This window comes from Trichoderma aggressivum, assembly GCF_033847375.1.
Source record: "Trichoderma aggressivum f. europaeum strain CBS 100526 chromosome Unknown scaffold_020, whole genome shotgun sequence".
Classification (NCBI taxonomy): Eukaryota; Fungi; Ascomycota; class Sordariomycetes; order Hypocreales; family Hypocreaceae; genus Trichoderma; species Trichoderma aggressivum.
The window spans coordinates 414,128-434,972 of NW_026946386.1; the positions used below are offsets into that span (position 1 = coordinate 414,128).

General features: G+C 53.7%; 1 protein-coding gene across 1 annotated transcript; it reads left to right on the plus strand.

The window, feature by feature from the left end:
- Window positions 1–16,424: 16,424 nt before the first annotated feature.
- On the plus strand, window positions 16,425–18,456 carry Triagg1_5660 (uncharacterized protein; the record flags this gene model as incomplete). Its single annotated transcript, XM_062900199.1, has 3 exons — window positions 16,425–16,819; window positions 16,906–17,874; window positions 17,988–18,456. 3 exons carry the CDS (start codon window positions 16,425–16,427, stop codon window positions 18,454–18,456), a joined length of 1,833 nt encoding a protein of 610 aa, XP_062755460.1.
- Window positions 18,457–20,845: the final 2,389 nt, after the last annotated feature.

The window sequence follows — 20,845 nt, forward strand, 5'->3', positions numbered from 1 at the left end:
GAACCGTGGCGGGCCACCTTCTTCTTCAGCCCGACTTACACGCATTAGAGAGTGTAGGTGCACTTTTGTCGCCATGATACTTACACTACTCCGTCAACCAATACACTGCGCTACAACTTACTACTACTACTACTTCCAAATGTGACGCCTTCTCAACAACATCCCCGTAGCTGCGTAGCATCATCCGCCAAACGGCAATAAGCAACCGTTAAATCGCGTGCTTCTGCATATGCATTTCGGGTAAGCTCCGACTTTAGTCTCCCAGCACCCCAAGCTCCGGAATGCCGCGTGTTTTTCTGAAGCGCGAAAGAGCGAAGCCGCGGGGAGGGCATGAATGAACGAGATGATGATTTGGGAAAGGCGTGAGAAAGAGAGGCAGTACCACAGAGAGGGAGTGTGCAGCAGCCCAAAAGAAAAAAAAAAGAGAATAGAGCCAAGAAGGAAAACGCCAGGCGAACCTGAAATCCCGGAGTCTCTGCGAATCAACGTCTCCCATTCGTAAAACTCACGAATCAGGTGTTGGAGATTCAGCCATCCCGATCTACGATGGCGCTACCTCTTTACATGGGCCCCATTCTTTTTTATTTATTTATTTCCCTCCAAGGCTTTTTCAGCTTTTTCTCACTCTGTGTGTGCTCTCTCTTACTTGTAACTTTTTTTTCCCCTTCCTTTGGCCTTTCATTGCTTTTGCTATCGTCATCCGCTCTCCCTTGTCCGCACACACCCCCCCTTTCCCATGTTCTGCCTTTATCCCCTTTCGCAAACCTTGTGAAGAATAGCGCGCCGTCTCTTTCTTCTTCTTTTCTTTTCTTTACTAAAGATCCCTTTTTCACTACTTACCTCGTACTTATAAGACGAAAACGAACGGAGAAAACGACAAATAACAAAATCAAGCGAGCGGTTTTTTAATCCCCGTCCCCCAAACGAGGCTTTGTCCCCCCCCTTCCCACATCCCAGCCAAGCCTCATGTTATACTCGTACAGAAACAATGACAGGCCCTCAAGGGGAGGGGCGTCTCGTACGAAAAGAGACCGGCACTAAACATGTCAATATACTCGTACCCTTTTTCTCACCAAAAAAAGACAAAAACAGGGCCACGCCCACACCCCCCTCCCCAAAAACCGACCGTCCGACCATCCGGCCGTGTCCCTCAGCCGCAGGGCAACATCCATTAGGTATAAGGTTGAAGGAGGAAGAAAAAAGGACCCACGAAGGACCCCATGTTGATGATAAGGCTGGCCATGGCACCACCCAAGCCTCGCTGTGTGAGTACATGTAATCAAAAGGCCAGCAGCCCTACCAACCACAGACAGACCCCCATCGAACAAGCTTGCCTACCTAGGCCCTGCCCTATCTACATGTACCTAGCTTGCGTGTACGCTACACGGATGCGTGATTCGCTTCTTTGCATGCAGTTTGCTTCGTACGAGGCAGGAAGAAAACAGAGCATTAACCAAGTTTCCTAACCCCCCCCTCCCCAGCAAGCATCATATTAGCACCAATGCTAGTAGTATCTATTCCCATCAAGTCCCAGCCAACATCAAATCAAATCAAATAAAAAAAAAACAAGGCTCATCGCCACTCGTAAACTCGTACGGTAAACCGATGTAACGCCCGGCCAAAACAAAGCCCGCGGGGTGTAAGCCGAGGCAAAGGTGCCTTCATTTGTCCCTCCGGCGGCAAAACCAAGCACCAAGCACCAAGCAAAAATGAAAATCAAATAAAATCAACCCCCCCGTGGTAGCACTCGTATCTTTCCTTGCTTATACGGACAGTCTTAGTGTGCCTTCGTTTTCTCTTATTTTTACTTCACCTGGCCTTGTGAGTAGTAATATCCGAGCTCCCGTTTTTAGACCCAACTCACCGTAATCAAAGACGACCCTTGGGGGGGCAGATCTAGGTATATGGAGAGAAATAACCTCGTAATGGGGCCCTAAATGGGAGCGAAATGCAACCCTTGGCTTAGCTAGACCCATGTCATGTTCCCCCTCGGCCGATCTCATTTATCGCATCGTATTGCTTGGTTCTTGCGTGCCACACAAAACAATCCAAGCAATTATTAGTCAACAACGAACAAAACCAGCAAGCCACAGCAAAAAAAAAAGAAACAATGTAAGCCCAGCTTCAGCTTTTGGCTGGGCGCCTCGTCATCAATTGAAATCACTTCAGCCCCAGAACGCCACGAAACAACCAGGAAATTGCCCCCAATCCCGGCTCCCAATGTAGTATTGCCACTGTACAGTAGGTAATCACCGCTCCCGCACCCCGTACTTAATCGTTCATTCTTCCATCCCTTCCCCCCGACTCCGGGACTCCATAGTATTGGGTTGGCAAAATAGGCCCAGCCAAGAAACACGTGTAAACGAAACGTGGGCATAAACTCTATCCCGGGTCGCCCCAATCATACCCAGTGGACCCGGAAATATAGGGAGAGCAAATCGGTCGCCACGCCTTATGGATCCTTCTGGTGTACGAGATACGATGCAATACGGGACCCGCGATGCATCTCGAATTTGCATTCCCAAACGGCCGGTCCAGACAGTTTGGTCCCCTATCTTGCCTTGGCATTGATGTATACCGGCAACACGTACGTAGGAGGATCGGATAGGAATTACTTTAATTCCTTTGCTCGATGGCATATGCGGAATTATAGCAAAACCTCCCTTCTCCAAGCTTGCCAAGCCGCATATCGAAATGCACTGAATCCTCATTACACCGGTTTTTGAGCGTGAAGCTTGAATCTCAGCCCACGGAATCATTCCAGACTCGTAAATCCCCTCAAACCCAGCGGGACCCCCATCTCTCTCGCAAGAAACAGGGCGTGTTGCTCAGGATTATGGCGTTGCAAGAGGGGGCCAAGCAAGTAGTGCAGACTCCAACATCAGTTCAGACCCAAGCCCTTTTGTGGTTTGCCCGACTTACATCCCTTGTTCAGGACCGTGAGGCTTACTGTACGAGTAGGGCGGCTATACTATCGCCATGCCGCTTTCTATTGACGATGATCTGGGGGTGGGCTTTGTTGACAAATTATCTTGTTTTTAACCATACCATAGCGTGCGACGGTAGCCTCGGTGATCCTAGTCTCAGTCGAATTGCCCGTATACGAGTACAAACCCCAAGACCAGAAGAGAATAGAGAAAGGGAATGCAGCGGAAGGATACCCGCGAAAAGCCTATAGAGAAAACCATACCTTACCCTTCACAGTCTGGCTCTGGTGTTGTTGCTGTCCATACCGAGTCATTCAGCGTCTTACTCGTAAAGATTTTTGCTTCTTCCGGAATGCGGTATCGAACCATCAGCCTCGTCTCCTTTAATGTCCCTGCCTGCTTGGTGTTTCCTCGTCTATCAAGCTCAAGCTACCGTCGCATATTCATGCCCTCCCCATCCGGCATTATTTACTAATAATCCCGCTGTAGGCGCCGCTCGGGCGGTTCTGCTCCGGGCAATTTTTGTTGGAGCCCGCCATGCCCCCCACTAGGAGCCTTAAACTCAATCGTTTCCGAGGGCGGCTCGGAGACAATCAGAGCGAAGAAAGGGGCGTGAATCATGGCGAAGACGATGGCATTGTGTTTCTTCGATCCTCGGAGTAGAGGAATATCCTCTGCAGCGTGTAATGCGGAGTAGGGCGGAAAAAACGAGCGAGAGCCGGCAAACCCGCCTTGCCGCCGCCTCTTCTTGGCTCGACCCGACGCCGTTCCGCAGCCCCTAGAGTCATGGTATTGTAATAAAAGCCGTAGGAAATGCTATTTGGAAGCATAGTCTCGACCCGACCCGGAATCTTGTACCCAACGTGCCCTCCGTTACCGACCTGTTGGTTGAATTGCCGCGGCTGCGGAATGAATGAATCGCCATGCGTGCCAGCCCAAGCCCACCCGCGCACCCGACAGCTCGGGTCATTGTTCCCAGACAAATGTGAAGCAATGTCTAGGTGCAGTGATAAATTCCCAGGCAAAAGCGGTAGAGTCATGTACCCATCAGACACGGCAGAGCGGGCGCAGTGCCGACGTTACATCAAGGGCGGCAGACACTCCCGGCCGCGACCGGTCTTTTGTCTCTCCTCCTCCCTGGCCGGCCTCTCCTCTCTCTCGACGGAGAACTGAGAAACACCACATCCCCATGCCCCGTACCAAACATAATCCAGATCCATGTATACCCAATGGACGAGTCGAGGGAGCAAGCGGTGACATCTGATGGCGGGGTCGGATGCTTCAAGCCCGGCTGACTGTACTCCGTGCCAGAGAGGAATCTGTCCGATTGCGCTTCCATTTTCCGTAGTCAGCCAGCAAAGCAAGCAAGCATGGCTTGGAAGACAAGGCGGTAGGATCAACCCAGCTTTGCTGTACTCGTACAACCGCATTCCTCCGTTTCCACGCCGCCTAGCACATTCCTACCTACTGCAAGGCCAACGCAGCAGTAAAGAATTGAACTCCACAACGAGTACAGTAAGCCTGGGGGGCCCAGACAGACAACAGCCCTACATACGGAGCATACGTCAATGCCCACGCCGACCCTGCGTCCTTTGGCGGAATCGGCACGGCCAACTTTTGCGCGGAGCTCGCATGTACTTGCATGTCCTAGCTGTTTGTTGGTCGGTCACCATCCGGCGAGTGGCTTGATCCTGAGTCGAGGTCTTTTTTCCCTTGTCTCTCGTTGTCTTCCCATGTCCCCTATTCACCTGAACCATGAGCCGTGGTCGGACCGTAGGGTGTGTGGCCAAAGTACATACGTGTAAATAAGCATAACCATAGAAAAGAATCATAAAACGACACGCCGCTTACAGTTCCCCCGAGCCCATGGCATCGTGATATCTGGACCCGAGAGAGAGCGCAAAAACTAACTAGTTTCCAGCAATTTGGAATTTCTTGGCCCTCTAGATTTTAGGTTTGCCCCTGGGGAAATATACGCGATAGCCAGAATTGGCATGATTTGCCGTTTCTGATGTCTTGATAGCCTATTCCTCGTTTAACTGACTCGAGTAGCAGCTGCTTATCCGAGGCGTTGAGATGAAGAGATCCACCTCCATATTCTAACCTCAACAACATCTCACACGTGTTTCAAGGCAATCTGCAAATATACGAGTACTTGCCAGTACTCGAACTTGCGTAGCCGGTTCAGGAACGGAGTAGCATCTTGCAGAGACGCTACGCCGCCTTGCAAGCTTGGACGTCATATCCACAGCAGCGCATCGTATTTACACGCCGGTGCAGATGGCTTCCCCCACGTACAGAGTAGCTCCCCCCTCATAATCAAGGTGAGATATATCAGATAATGGTCGTGTAAGAATTTGTAAGACGAGGGCCCCTGACGCTACGTCGACCACCGTTTATTCGAGCCAAACGCTGCTTGGCCCAGAGTGCGATGCGCGAGCGTCACATCGCCCCGAGGCATAGGAGATAAACGGAGCTTCCAACAAACCTTGAAGCTAGTGTGCCACCTTAATATAACACGCAGTTCGTTCTACCGTGGAGAGCCACAGTTTGCCGCAGAGGATTCCGCATCCGTACAACCAGATCCTTCCGCTTAGTTCTCTCCAAAAGGAGGTGGGTGGACGGAAAGAATTGGAAAGAGAATCTCAACCATCGGATAGGCGATGCCGAGTAGGAGTGAGAGGTGTTCGGCTTCTGCATCTCCACCTCCAAGTTAATTTGTCCTCGTGTCTCTCCAAATCCAGATGCGGCAGCCTGCATGCCCCCTTGCAGCGGGAATAAGACAAGACGAGAGCAAGTTGAATCGGTGCTTAGTTTCTGATGGGGCTGGGGGATAATACTACCTAGTACTACCAGAAGAATGCCGTTGGACGTCCCTTGGTACTCGCAGTGCAAGCATCAGGTTGCGAAGCAATTTCTCCCCTGAAAGGGTTGTGCATGGGTTGGCTACCAGGTAGTTGGCTTTCATGGACGTGTATCGGCCGAACATTGAGGCATCGCGGCCGCTCCTCGGCCGAGCAGAGACCGCGCCAAAAGGGCGTGTATCGTGACCCATGCTGGAACAAAGCCGGAGTAGGAAGCAGTTATGCAACAGCGACACAGCACAACCTAGCACACTAATCCCATGCCCCTGGCCAGATGCTGGCTTCGAATAGATCCCAAGTCCGCCGTTAGTCGCCTTCTTGGATTCGAGAGGGTATACGAGTACTAGTACAAATACTGCACCCTCCCCCCTCCCTCGATCTCACGTCTGGAAGAGAGACGCCCATCCCCCCCAACGCTACGTTGGAGGTCGGCAAGTCAGTCAGAAACAGGAAGGGAGACGTTCGAGGCGTATGTAGACAAATCCAGCTGTAAACCGTCAAGTACCTATTGCGAGTGCTAAGGCGGCCACTCTTCAGCTCAGCTACATGCTCAATGCTCCAGGACCGCTTTTTCAGCCCTGTGACTGCTGGCCCTACAGACAGACGCGCCCCATCCCAGGAGCAAGAGGAAGCCGAGACAAAACAGAAACGGAAAGGACAGTTGATTGGGACCCGGCCGTTTTAGCGCTGGGAATGGGCTCCCCTTCCATGTCACCCTTGGCCAATCAGTCGGGCTTGTGATGCCGTCCCTCACACGCCCCAAGGTCCACTTGGAGAAAGAAGGCAAGACAGGAGGAGTACCAAGTACTTGCTTGTACCAAGTCGGGTTAGAATGGAGGCAGATACTGCTTAGTACAAGGACCAGCCGTACGTTCTCAGAGGGCATGAGACCCCAAAGCCTCCTGCAAAGCCCTACAGCAGGGCTGCTTTAACTCAATTGGGTGAGATGACGGGCTAAACCTCATATCGTATAATCGCAGATGTTGCCCCCTCCATCCGGCTGGGCTGTGGTTGGAGGGGGAGCTGCGGCGAGTGGCCTATCAGCAAGCTCCATCCTCATCTCGGGTCCGAGGCTTTCTCCTTCATTCCCTCCTGTCCGACCCTTTCGGCTCAGTGCCTCGTGCCTGTGGTGTGATTAGTGCCTGGGCCAGCTGAACTATCGGTTGGGCGGGGAGCAAACAGGCAAACCAAGGCAGGGAGAGAGAGAGGCAGAGACAGAGACAGACAGTCGAATGGGCAGCACAGGGCACCACATGACCAGCATCTCCTGCGCCAAACTCATCCTTCCAAAACGCCCAGCTGAACTCTTGGTCTCTTCTTTCTTTCCCGCCTGTCTTACTCACCCCCTTCTCGCCCACCCCTTTCCAATCGTTGATAGTTTAACGCCGTATACATGTTGTTCCGTAGTGCGCGCGCATAGACGACCAATATTCTGCGTTAAATCTAAAGATTCAACCTCAGCTCGGCTTTTGCTAATCAGCGCGAGGACGGCACCTCTGGGAGAATCCGCCAAGTTATTCCCATTCTGGAATGCAACTCTTGCTGGTTTTGGCTCAGGTCCCCCACACGCCACTCGCTGCCTGCTTACGAGTATGCAATAGCCCAGGTGTGCGTAGGCAAACGTAGGCTATCGGACAGCTGTGTCTCAGTTCTTCGATTGATGCGAGTCAAGCTCCAGGCTTCGTCGTGGCAAATCCGAACCGACGTGTCATCATGATACCTCATCCCGCCCAGCCACGGCACCCATCTCGGGATGATGGTAGTAATTGCTTTTGAGACGCCGGGCGGCCGCTTCCTTGAAACCCCATTAGTCTGCCACGTAAGAACCAAGCCACGCCTCTGAGCGTGCAGAATCGATCCCCGCAAAGAAATTTCCCAGAATAGGACAATCTCCCGCGGGCACATGGCAATTAGATTTTCTTTAGTAAGCTGGAGATTGACAAAATATTGCTGCAAAGTGCGTGTGAAAGCAATCCGGAAAACCTGTTGTAGAGAGCATTGGAGCCAAGGCTGCTGCTAGTACTCCGTAGATGCCCATCATTCGTAAGATACATGGCAATCTGACAAGTGACATTTAGCGAAACGGTCATCCCTGCGGCCGCGGCTGAACGCGTTTCCTGTTGGCAGAGGCATAGGTATACAAGTATCCTCAATGCGCACTTGTCGCTCACCAATGGTACGATCATGGTCTGATGGACAGAATGTGCAATCATAGCTGACCTGACTCTCCAAAAGTTGTGTTGCATGCCTCGCCCGCAGTAGGACCGACGCACTGTAGACCAGCCGCCGTGGCCGACTCACAGGATCTTCAGGGGGGTTCATCTTGCATCGGAAGGGATAGAGCAGGCGATCTAGCGCTAGGATTCCGATTCTCTGCATTGCTCACTCCGTATACTCGGGCCAAGCAACCAAGGTACAAGACACAGCCCGGCGTTGCATCTCGCCTAGGTGATTTGCGCCAACGTCCGCACCTAGGGCCGTGGTAACCGTATATTCCGCATATATGTCCAACCAACCCAATATTAAGCGATCGGAGAAGAGGCACGCTTGAAGATGCACTCTCCGTCCCACCCCGCTTATTCCGGACCGCTTCAACCAAAGGCATTCATCCCCCCTTGCCCTCCCTCCTGACACCCACCTGAAGCCCTAGTGACGGGACCAAGAAGAACATCGACCCCTTCTCCTTTGGGCAGCATTTGCGCGGCGCGAGCGATTTGTGGGGAACCCCGACTTCATATCGGGATACCCTCTTTCCATCCATGTTTTCGTCGACTACAGCCGGTCGTGGTGCAGTGCATGATTCTCCCAGGCAGCCCGCAGTGGTCTAGTTCTTAGGCGAATCGTCAGACCGCCGTCTAGAATGCTTCTAGCGTTCTCTGCTAGGCCAGATGCCGCCTAGGCCATCTATCGAAATTTGCAAGATAACCGGGCCATGTTGTCATCCTTCTTCCAACTATCGTCGTTGTCCGTCATGTCCTTCCTAACCTGGGCGTGTGCTTGGTTCGTCGTTTCCACTTGAAACGCGGGTCCCATCCGTAGATCTTTCGTGCCGTGTGTGTCGTGTATAATTAGCAGCTTGCTATTACTCGCGGTACATGCCACGTCGCCCGCGTGTAAGGAGGAGGAGCGCTCCCAGGTCCACGCTTAGGCCCGAGGACGCTGGTGATGCGGCTGTGGGAGTTGGTTTTTCTGCTGACCTCATCACTAACACCGCCATCGACGGGAGAGGAGTTCTTGTGCGGTTCGTAGCGCGTGGCATGTCTGCAAGCCCCCGGGGTAGATGCAAATGCAGACCTACGTAGCATGTACTCCGCAGCTTCTGGCAACAATCTGCACCTCCCAACCGCCATCTTGGTTCTTGGAAACAAATCCCAGGTGTTTCCGGTGGGAAAAAGGGCTGGCGGCGCCGGCAGTTGACACGGCGTGCATCCGTGGCGACGGCTTGCAAATCGGTCGTCGGAGCTCGGGACCCTCTTTTCCCAAGTTCGGTCCGTACATGCATACGAGCGTGCGAATAAGAAGCTGCCGTTGACATATAAATTGGAGCTGAGCGTCAAGCTGCCCCGGTGTTCCCCCTTCGGCTCCGTTTGGAGAGCAATTTGGTTCCTGAGTCTTGTGGACCCGGGCTACGGGGACCTCGAAGACATCCTGGTCGGCGACCTCCCAAACCCTCATGAGATTTCTCTTGTAAACATTCGTTGCGCTCACATCTTCGACTTCCTTGTGTAAGACACGCCGTGCCTCTCAAAGCCCTTAGCCCGCCATCGTGATTCTCTTGCGGGCGTCGCTGGACCCCATCAGCAAGGCACTGACCTGGCGTGAATGCAAAGACGAGGCGTTTTGTCACATTCGTAGTCGTATCCAAGCAGCGGCATTAGCCAACACCGACTCATTGTCGCTGATCCTTGATTTTAATTTTCTTTTGAACCATTGCGACGATAACACGTGCCACGCCCCTTGGCAGACGACATCCAGCCCTACGGACACAGCTGTGACACAGGAGGCGCATGTACGTTTCTCGTAGTGGAGAAGCGCAGATGATAGTTCGCGCCACATTCTGAGGGAGGCTCCCAGCCAGGGTCGTAAGAGAACCTAGCCGCTCGCTCCCTTGGGGCATCGTTCCTTGTTTAATGACGGTATGCTGCATAATCGCCCGATGCTCCGGTTCGTCCGGACGTTTGTCCAGTTGAACGAGATTTTGCTGTCGAGTCCACCCCTTCCAGGCCGCCCTCGCAAATAAATATGATGCATCGCCTTTGCTCAACGAGTCCTGACTCAAACCCTCTCCACATTGCTTTCCACTGCAAGGAAAATCTCCCGTCTCCCTTCGTCCGGAGACGTAATGTGTTGGGAGATGGGCGGTAAATCGCTGCGATGGGCATTGTTATTGGCGCCAGGCCACCTGGTTCTCTCGCAAATCTTTGCTAATTGGCGTTTATGCTTCAGCCTTGCGGACCACCCCCCTCTATTGGTGCCGGCTAGCCTTGTGACAACCACGCTAATCGTTCAATCTCCGCCAAGGCCCAACTGGACTGCAGGCTTCTGGAAGATCCGGCTAGAATCACAGTAAAGAGGGTCTCGTGTTTTATAAGCGCTTGGTGTTGGGTAAACTCATTTGTGCTCGGGGACTTTCTAGATAGGTTGATGATATGAGCTAGAGTAGGGCACTAGCCGGAAACCCCGGTCGACCAACTTGTATAACGCGCCGCTTTGGAGAAGTACGAGTAGTATTTCCACAGCGCGTTGCAGAGCATGGGCCATTTCACATTATGCGCAGGGCCTCCCGTAGTAGCAATAGGTGGGGGATTGGCACAGCTGTAAGACGTGCTCCGTACCGTACTATACTTGGCCGTGTTCTTTGTGGCAACAGAGATGCCGAGGCTCATTCAATGCTTTGGACTGGCTGTGAGCATCCCTGGAATTCGCCTCTCGGGTTTCGCCATAGCTTCAGCAACTCTTTCTTCCAGGATGCCCGTAGATGTGATTTCGGGTAGGCTTCGAACCCAGACCGTATCTGACGACAATAAGGTGATGCTGCTCGCAACAACCGGTAGATGCGCCTCTTGAGGCTTAGCTGCCGTATCGGCACCGCGTCCTATTCTGTCCAACCACAGAGCGCAAATTGGCGTGGCTAGCTTAGGATGCCAGGGTGTGCGTTGCGATTGAATCCGCCTCTCGAAGCTTCATACCGTTCACAGGGCGCAGCTGAGTGGGCCGCGGCCGTGTTAGAAGCCAAGTTGCGTTGTGCACTTACAAGAAACGGAACAATCCGCTCCCCCTTTTCCCATCTTCTTTTTTTTTTCTCCTCAATGTCGCTGCCTCGACTCATGCGCAACAATGGAGCGATGCGCCGGCCGATAATTCAGGCCGCTAGGCTGATCTTGCTAGCGGCGAGGGACGGCAGCTGGAGAAAGATATATTGATGCAGGGCGTGGCTTTGTGTTTTGATGACTCCAAAGACGGGCTTCAATGGGTTACGTCCTGGCACGCCCCTCCTCATCCCTCTCATTCATGCCGGCCGAGAGAGTCATGGACGGTGACTTCATTTCGCTTTCAGGAGCCACGACACCTGGCTTGGATGCCAAATGTAGAAAATACACCCGCCCTTCTTTTGGCGGGGAAGCGGACATACTTGACCAAGCTCGGCCCACCTTTTACCCTTTGGTTGACGAATATGGCGATTAAAAGCGATGGTGGTTAAACGCGGAATTGGGAGCATAGCCCTGCTCGTCTCCATAAGGCTGAGAGCCGGACAGCCTACCTTTTGTGTCGTGTCGTAAGGCAATGTTATGCTAAGCCCGGGAGGCCTGGAAATTCACCAGCATCAGCTAGCTGTGTATTACTAGTATTGGTACATGGACAAGTCGAGTGGCGACCCATCTCATCCATGCCGTAAGACAGTATGGATAACCGTACTTGCTGCTTGTCTATTCGCCTCGTGCAGATCTTGTAGCCTTGCTGTGGACGATTGGCTGTGGGAGTCAGTTGCCCTTGCTCTATTCCGCCCTGCGGCGCCCTTTCGTCAAGATACCGTGCCGCCTTGCGGAATGTCTGCGGACTGGCATCAATTGCCGACATCATGTACCGCAAAAGCTGAAAGGGTTAGTGCCTCTTGCGAGCGTGAACTAGTGGGTGTTCAAACTTCCCGGTCAGCATCTTGAATTACCCTTGCTGGGAGAATCGCGGTTGTCGACTTGGTGCGGTCCATACAGCAAGTACAGACACGGAAATGTTGTCGGCTCCGAAAAACGCCCTGTCATCAAAGACCGACACACCTTACCTGAAGAGGATTGCACAAGCGTTCATTTGGAACCTTGAGGCCTGAATGGCTCAAGCCAGGGGGGAGGGAGAGCGCCTCTGAATTGAAGAGACTCTCATGGCGGGGATGCGACTTTGAAATCGCCAGTGTCGTCACGTGACGCAACTTGTCAACTCCTTTGCCGGCACGATGCCAAGAGCACATTTCCGTTGGCACATGCTAGCCAGACACCTCGTTAATTACTTGTTTCACGGCGAAGACAGTCAAAGCCGAACCGGTGTAAGGAGTTGATTGTGGTTTGCGGCCTCAACAGTTCCCGTCTCCTGGTTTGGGGCTGAGAAAGGCGCTGACGACACGGATTTACAGGCGGCACTGATGCCCACAACCAGGTCTCTTTGCACCAGTGACGGCTCGCCTTGCAACAACATATTACTCGGATTGCGGGGCAGTATCCATAGCTAGTTGCATATCAAATCTCATCTTGAGCAAACTCCCAAGTCCATGTACGAGTAGTCCGCGTAGCTGGGTCCTGGCAAAGAGGGGGGCGTACGGGGGGGAAGGGTTAGGCGGTGTCACGGCTCAAGAAAACTCGAGTTGGGCGATGTCAAGGCTGGTCGAGCTAGACAAGGAATCTCCCGTCGTTGTCTTTGCAGGAAAACTTGCTGTTCGTGGGTCGGCTCCGGCGACGTGAAAGGGCGGCCGAAATCCACAAGCTGATCAGCCAAATGTCCTCGGATGGGCTTAGTGGCTTGCTGGGGCACGGTACCGGAGCACAAGAGCTAAAAATCTCTCCAGGGAACTGCTGGCCTCTGTGCAAGCACGGAGCGCCGCTTGCAACTCGTTGCATGGGAACAGCGTGCTAAGTCAGCACGGCGAGCTGAGCTCTGAGCTAGTCTTAGGGCGATTCAGCCCTCCCAGGAGCAGAAGCTCGTGCTCGCGCGTGGGCGGACCGGTAGGGCGCAGACTCCATGGAGGATGGAGGACGCGGAACTGTTCGTGAATCCTGTTGCAGGCACGATTAGTTGGGTCTCATGGCTCCGCCCAGCTGAAGGCAAGCGGCTTGACAGGTTGAAACCCCATGCTGCGAGGCAGTATTGGGTGACATACCGCGGAATATCGACACGTCTTGCAAGCCACAATCCAAGAACCCAGGTCATCTGGCCACGGAGATTGCAGTTCGGGTCTGAGAGGCTGAAGCGACTTGTTGTTTGATGCAAAGGCGAACTTGGGGGTTAGCAGCGACTCTGACGCAGCGGCACGCACTAGCCCAGAGCCGACATGCCGGAGATGCTGCGTATGAGCTACCCGAGACCTGGTTCAACCCAAGGCATTTTCCGGTTGGGCAGGATTGTGGTGAGGACGAGGAAATGCTGGTGACAGTTGGTGACGTCTGTGTTGGTGAGGCTGCGCTGATTGACTGGTTGGCGGCGCTTTTGAATAAAAGGCGGTGTTGAGCGGTATTATTTGGTTGTGGCCGCTCTTTCCCACCAACTTCCCAGAGTCGCGGTACCATCTTGTTGTTGGCGCCGACAGTGGGATCTGCCCAACCTAGGTAGCTGGTACTTGGACTTGGCTGGGATTGACCAGGACAACAGCACTAGACCGCCCACTAGACCGCCGTACCCAGTACCGGGGCTGCATTCTGGGAGCTGGTGACTGGCAACGAGCATCTAGTACCTACCAACAGACATCCGTACAGTAAACCGCAGTCATGCGCCATCTCCCCGACTTGGTGAGCATTTGATCTCGCCTTGAACAAGCCGAACCCTGTCTTCCTGCGATTCCAAATCCCCAGCCATCAGGATGAGCTGAGCTGAGCTGAACCGCGAGCATAGCGAACCATCTTGCGCAAATCAGCAGACTGCCTGGTTCGCCGAGGCCATCGCTAACGTAAGAGCTGGCCATGATGCTGGTCAGGACGACTGATTACGAATGCCTCTCCAAGGGCACGCCTGAAACATCATCTGTTGGTATTTCTCATCAGTCAGTCCGTTGTCTTGGCAGTCCGGTGCTAGGGCGCCAAACTTGGGTCAATGTTGACACAGGAAACTACAGTACAAGTATGTGCGCCGTACGATTACCTATACAACAAGGAAATGCGAGGCATTCGCGCTGCGCCGTTGCCACCACCTGAGCGCAGGGCTGCCATAGCAGAGCCCTACACCCCTCCCCTCTCCCTAGATGGAGTTGGCTAGGTACTCTCTCTCGTCCTGCTAGTCGGAGGAATATGGTCTCCCGCGGCTCGGCGTTGGAAGTGCTGCCATACGATACAGCGCAGTACAGTACAGTAGCTACGACGTGCTGGAACAGGCTTCGTATACCTACCGCAGGTCGAACCACCCCGGTCTTGTTGCTTTCCCTTTTTTGCCGATTCCGTCGCCAGGGGCCCGGATTCTGCATTCATGGCGTAGTAATGGCGGCCATTATACATTACTGATAGGGATAGGAGGGACTGGGGAGAGTGAATGCAAGTACGAGCACAATCCAGGACTCGTAGGGATGGAAGACGAGTGGAGCGCCAGAGGGACCAGATGGAGCAGGCCATGTCCAGCGTCCGGCATCATCAGTCAGTTCCCAAGCAGCAATGGATCATTCCCAGCAACAGGACAGGACCGCGCTGCTCACCACAACCTGAGATGGATGTTGCCTGGCTACCTTAATTGCTTAGCGCCGACTTGGACTTGGACAGCAGCCACGCCTCGCCGAAGCCAGACGCCCCCTCGTCCCCTTGTCCCTCGTCCAGCCCTGAGAGAGACAGCCCAGCCTAAACAAGAGGCGCTCCACTGGTGGGATCAATGGCCCTACATACATGCACACCACCGTGCTTAACCCTACCGGTCCCTGCCTGCATCATCCACGCCCCCTCCTGGCCACTGGGGTGTCGTCCTCGCTCTCACTCATCTCCAGACAGCGTCAGTGCTGGCCCTACAGCCCAGCCATGGACACACCCCCCTCCTCCCCAGGCCAAAGGACCATAAGGCACTAAGACAGGGCTGCCCACGCGCATCCCGTCCTGCTACTTGGCGTGTACGACGGTGCTAGAGCAGCCGCACCCGAGCACCGTTGGCTCTCGAGTCTTGCTTGTACCCGTATGTACACCTGGGGAGGGGCTTGCAGTCCAACGCACCTCTCAAGTCAACCGATCCTCTGGGAACGCTCTTCGCTCGGCTTCTACTTCTGCTTCTACTACTAGCACTTCTGCATCGTCTCTTGGCCCCTGTTGCTGGTACGCTTGCAAAGTCCTCAAGGGAACGGAAGCATGGATACGCCCCTCCCCCTCCCTTGGATTACTCCGCTCTGCTCCAATAAGGCTGGTGCTTGTCGCGCTTTCAGCGGCCTTTGCTTGGCATCAAAGGGAGACATGTCAACGGCAGCCACAGCATGAGTGCTCGTGGTAGCATCAACGGCTGGTTGCCTTGTCGGTGTGCCTTTGCCTTGCCTTGCCATCGGCCTCGTTGACTCAACCCCCGGCACTGGGGGAAAGGCAAGATAGGATAGGGAGGCGAGAGGGACGAGGAAGAAAGATAGGCTACTTTTGGACACAAGAAACAAACATGGCTCCTCCAACGCACGGCACCCCTCGTCCAACCACGTCCCTGGTTCTCCTCTAGCCAAACGACCACCCGCGCACTAACAGGATTGGCACTTGTTGGAGGCCATCTCAATGCTGGTCGCCTATCTATCTGCACGCCCCATTGCCGTGCTCTCGTCTTCCTACTCCCACGCCCTTACTCACTGTTCTTCTCTGGCTGGGCCGAGCAGCGCGCAGCGGAGACCAAGCTTGCTTGATATTTCTCTTTTGGTCTCCCGCCTCTCGCCCCTACATTAAAAGTCGTCCTAACCTCCCACTTGTTATAATTCGAGGGCATCCCATGTCTTTGGTCCCCTCAACTTGCCTCTAGTGGCTTCGTGTATCATTCTTCCAATCCTCGTTCTCCAATCCTATTCGCCTTTACACGTTTGCCTCTTTGTCTGTTCCTGTTTTTGTTGGAGGCCCTGTTCAGCTACCATCACCCAAACCACACCCAGGCACGCACTGCCTCGGAGCATCTTTGCGGCCCATAGAGCTGGACCTGGAAGACGCAAAAAAAACTCCGAATCCATTGCCACTTACGCATTTCTTCCCTGCTTCGCCTACGCGACACGTACGACGGACCCCGTTGCCGCAGCTGAAGCAGCAGATTTGCCATTTCACTGGCGCATTGACTCCCCGTCAGCTACAATTCGTTTCCATGACTCGAATGGGCGTGTAACGGCAAACACCTCTTGCTCACATATTCCGCTCCAAAGGCCCACCTCGGCCTTTGCTTTCTCTTCTCGACATCTCTTCCCGAACTTCAAAAACCTTCAACTCCCACCTCACATCACACAACAATGGCCTTTCCCCCGCAATTCAGAGAGGTCCCTGCTCCTCTCCCAAGCATCGTCGTGCCTGGAAACGGAGCCAATCGATTCAGAGACCAAGGCATTCCCTTCTCAAGAAGTCCGGCAATGGCCATTCCTGGTATCGAAACGCGGGACGACGTACCTCCTCCTCTACCTCCCCCACGAAACCTCCCCTTTGGCGACGCACCTACACAGTTTCGGGACGACTTCAAGGACAAGAGAGACTTCTCTCGTGGCTCTTCCTTCGCCAGTCGTTCATCCTTTGCGAGCGGCTACGGCAGCATGAGTCCTTGTCATATGGATGATCGACAGGGTTACGAGAGAAGGGGGAATGGGAGCATTACCAGCGATGAGGGTTATGCGAGCTATGCTTCCACAGACAGGTGGGAACTGATTGATTGCCTGCGCAAACCTCGCAGATGACAAAAGGAATAGAGTAAAAATAAAACTAACATGTTGCAAATGGCAGGTCCCGCGATTCCCTCTCCGGCGAGCCCTTTTGGCTTCACCACAACAAATTTCACTACCAATCAGCAGCCGATCTTCACGGCGACAGCGCGAAGAAGATGCTGACTCCTATCCGGACGCTGGACAGATCGCCCCCCCGTTCGCTTCTCAGCGGTCCCATGAGCGATCTTACACGAGGACTGCAGAACGAGCGGTTTGCTCCCAGCTTACCCAACCTACCCATCCAGCTTCCCATCCACAGCCGCGCACCCTTTGAATCGCAACCCCGAGACTCACCAACCTTTTCCGCCGTGTCCCCCAACTCAACGCCCTTCCACCGATCCCCAATTGACCACCGCTCTCCCTACGACAGCTCAGAACCAGATCGCTCTCCCCGAGGCCGGTCAAGACGAAACAACAGCGATGATGCCACTTCCACCCAGGGCAGCTTTGTCGACGACATGGAGATTGATGAGACGTCCTCGCTCAAGAGACTTCATATCGAAGATGCATACGCAAGCGCGGGCCAGAAGCGCCGGGCCGCCAGCCCTGCATCGGACGATCTTGGCCTCCACATGATGCCTGGCCAAGGTGCATCCCGCGGCTCTCCTACTCCTCGCCTGTCATCGGGCCCTCAGTCCGCCACATCAATGCTGAGCAGCGCCTCTTCGCGACCCAACTACTTCATGTCTTCCATCTCCATCCCGCCTTCTGCTAGCTCATACGGCCACCGCTCACCCGGTGGGGTCTCACCAGGGGCCCTCTCTCCCACATCATGCACCTCTCCATACAACACGCCCGCATCCCTGAACCCAAGCCCCAAGACGTCAGTTGCCAGCAGAGCGCCTATGCATTCACGAACCGCGTCTGGCGCCAGCCCGCGGAAGCTCCCTGAGATGCAAAAGCCCAACAGCACCAAGTTCCAAGGATTCTACATGTGCGAGTGCTGTCCCAAGAAGCCCAAGAAGTTTGAGACAGCCGAGGAGCTGAGGTACGTAAAACAATGCGCCAAGTTTTCTTTTTTTATATGCCCCACCATTTCTTTTTTAGAAGCCGTCTCTTTGCTTGTTGTATCATTCCAGCGCGCTGACCCAACCTCCTTAGTGCTCACGAAGCCGAGAAGCAGTATGAGTGCAGCTTTTGCGGCAACCGCTTCAAGAACAAGAATGAGGCCGAGCGACACCAAAACTCTCTTCACGTGCGCCGTCACTCATGGTCGTGCTCCGCGCTGTCGGGCTACAATCGGGCGTTTCACGAATCGACAACGCATCCCGGCGAGGCCGATGCGTGTGGTTACTGTGGGGAGGAGTTCCCTCGATCGGGACTTGGAGCGAGGGCCGGCTTACTCAACGGTGGTATCCAGGCAAGACACGCTACTGACCAGGACTGGGAGGAGCGGATCCGACACCTTCAAGAGGTGCACAAGTTCCGAGAGTGCAACTCGTCCAAGAAGTTCTACAGGGCCGACCACTTCCGCCAGCATCTCAAGCACAGTCACGCAGGCACTAGCGGCAAGTGGACAAACATGTTGGAGAATGCCTGTTTGATGGAGGAGGACCCTTCGCCGAGGTGAAAGGGAAATATAAAGAAAAAAAAGAAAAGAAAAAAAAAAACTCTCTGGCTCTCGACGGCTGCGTTCGAAGCACCGCAAAGGATCGGCCGCGCGCAGCAGCTCTCATGACGATTTACTTAACGAATTGTTTATACATAAAAGCTCTTCTCGTTTCTTTGAGAAGACGGCATAGCCATACATTTGTTTTCTTTCCCGTTTTTTTGTTAAACAAAAGGAATACCCGCTCCGGAAGGCGATATAGTGGAGCTCTGCATTTGCATTTGACAGTCAAAATAAATATTTTTCGCATTGGCCGAGGCTTTTTTTCTTCTCTCTCTTCCGTTTCCCTTTCTTTGATAACGAACGACTTTACGACAATCAGTTGATTCATAATTGGGCGCTTGGGTGTCAAACCAGGGGAAAAAAGAAAAACACGAAAAGGAAAAAAAAAGAATTGAGCTCTCAAACATCTTTGTTGGCTCAACATTGGGAGGAAACCATGTGTGATTTTCCGCAAGTAAAATATAACCAGGGGTACATGATGATGGCTGGATACGATGTCGCCACTCTTGGGCACATGGACTCAGCCCACCGATGGAGGTAGGGTGATTCCAAAACACGAAAGCAAAAATTCGCAGGGTGTTTTGTGTGCCCTTGGAGAGTACTATGGCGAAGATGCATTGGTGCCAGCCTAACCAACGGTCTGAAGGAGAGGAGGAGGTCGAGCCGAAGATGCCATTGGACATTTGCAAAACAGGTCAGGCTGACAAAAACCACGGCACGCAGCTGGGCTTGCAGAGAATCCCAGGTAGAGCATCCTCCCCTCCCCCCCCCCCGGCCGATTCCACGACGAGTAAGACGTGCGCATGCTTCTGTTGCGCCTGTGCCGCCGAATTCGGCGAAGAGAGGCAGCTCCCCATGTCAGCCGCTAAGACGGGCCTCACACAGGATTCAGGATCTCTTTTCCCCCGTCTCTCCATCGCAGGGCTGCCCTCTTCTGTTGCTGCTACGATTACGGAGCACTACCACTGTCCAATTGCAGGCTAGCTGAAGTCTTCGGAAGAGCTCCCAGGCAACCCGCGTCTACCAGGGCTCGGGCGGACGTTGATTCTCCCTTCTGCCGAAAGGTCTAGATGAGGCCCGGGTTTGCGTCTCAATTGCCGTTTCTTGCTTGTGGGACTCGACATGCCCCTGCCCCATCCCTGGGAGCGAATTGCAACTACAAAGAGGCGACTCACCTGTTGCGAGAGAAGGAATGTTGACGCAATCGACCGTCCGCCGGCGCCTGGAGGGGAGGGAAAAAAAAGAGGAAAAAGGAAATCCGTAGACGCGCAGATTCCCGCAGAGCTGCAGAAGGACTAAGCAAAGGGCAGCCCCATGGCCGTGGGAGCCCGTCGCAAACCACTCCCGAGCGAAATTTCACACTAGGTTGGGCTGTACGCAAGTGGCTGACGATGAACGGGCTCTGGTTGGGCTGAGGCATGAGACCCCGGTCCCAGATACATGGCACGGGCTGGCCCCAAGCCCTACCCTCCTCGGCCTAGGTGGAGGGGGGACAGCAGATGCTCAGCCAGCCGTGTGACGGGAGCCAGCGAACGAGACATGGGGATGCCCATTGGCAAAAAAGATCAGACCGGAACAGCTGACATACAGATTGCCCTCTGGCAGACGGGCTTGCTGGCATGGGAAGCCGCCTGAAAGTGGTGCCACACATGTGCGAGGGAACGAGCAGCCAAAAAAAGAAAAGATGTTTCATTCCTTGCCTTGCCGTGGCCTGTAATGAGGGTTTTCTTTCTTTGCTACTACAGTATACAGCCTTGATGCCATGGGCGTGTATGACAAAGGATGACGAGGTTTCATCAAGAGCGTTTACGGACCTTTTCGGCCCCAGACGATCCGGCTGCGAATTGGAGGGAGGGGGGGAGGCACCGGGGTTTGGAGGAGGATCCGGCCGGCGAAAGAGGGAAGACGAGGATGCATTCAAATGCCGAAAAGGGGTGGAGGCTAAACGAGTTTGAAAAGTGATTTAAAGACTTGAGAGAGAAAAAAAAAGAAACGTCTTGGAAATGGGTTTCAAGGCACAAAATTAGATATTTAAAAAAGAAGAGGAAAATGGCAATATGATTCATCAACAAGGCTCTCTCTCCATCTCTCTCTCCCTTGCCCTCCCGCATGTTGTCATTCATGTTGAACCCGACAGGATTTCAACGCAACGCAACGCAACGCAATGGGAAAAAAATAAAAAATAAAAAATAAAAGGCACGCGCGCATAAGCTGGGCTTCCCAAATGATTTTTTTATGCATACTTGGACCAAAACTGACATGGCCGAGTCACACATACTTGTGCTGTACGACAGAGTGTCTTACTCTGGCCTGCTGCGAGGCGCGGCGACGGCGAGTAGGACATTCC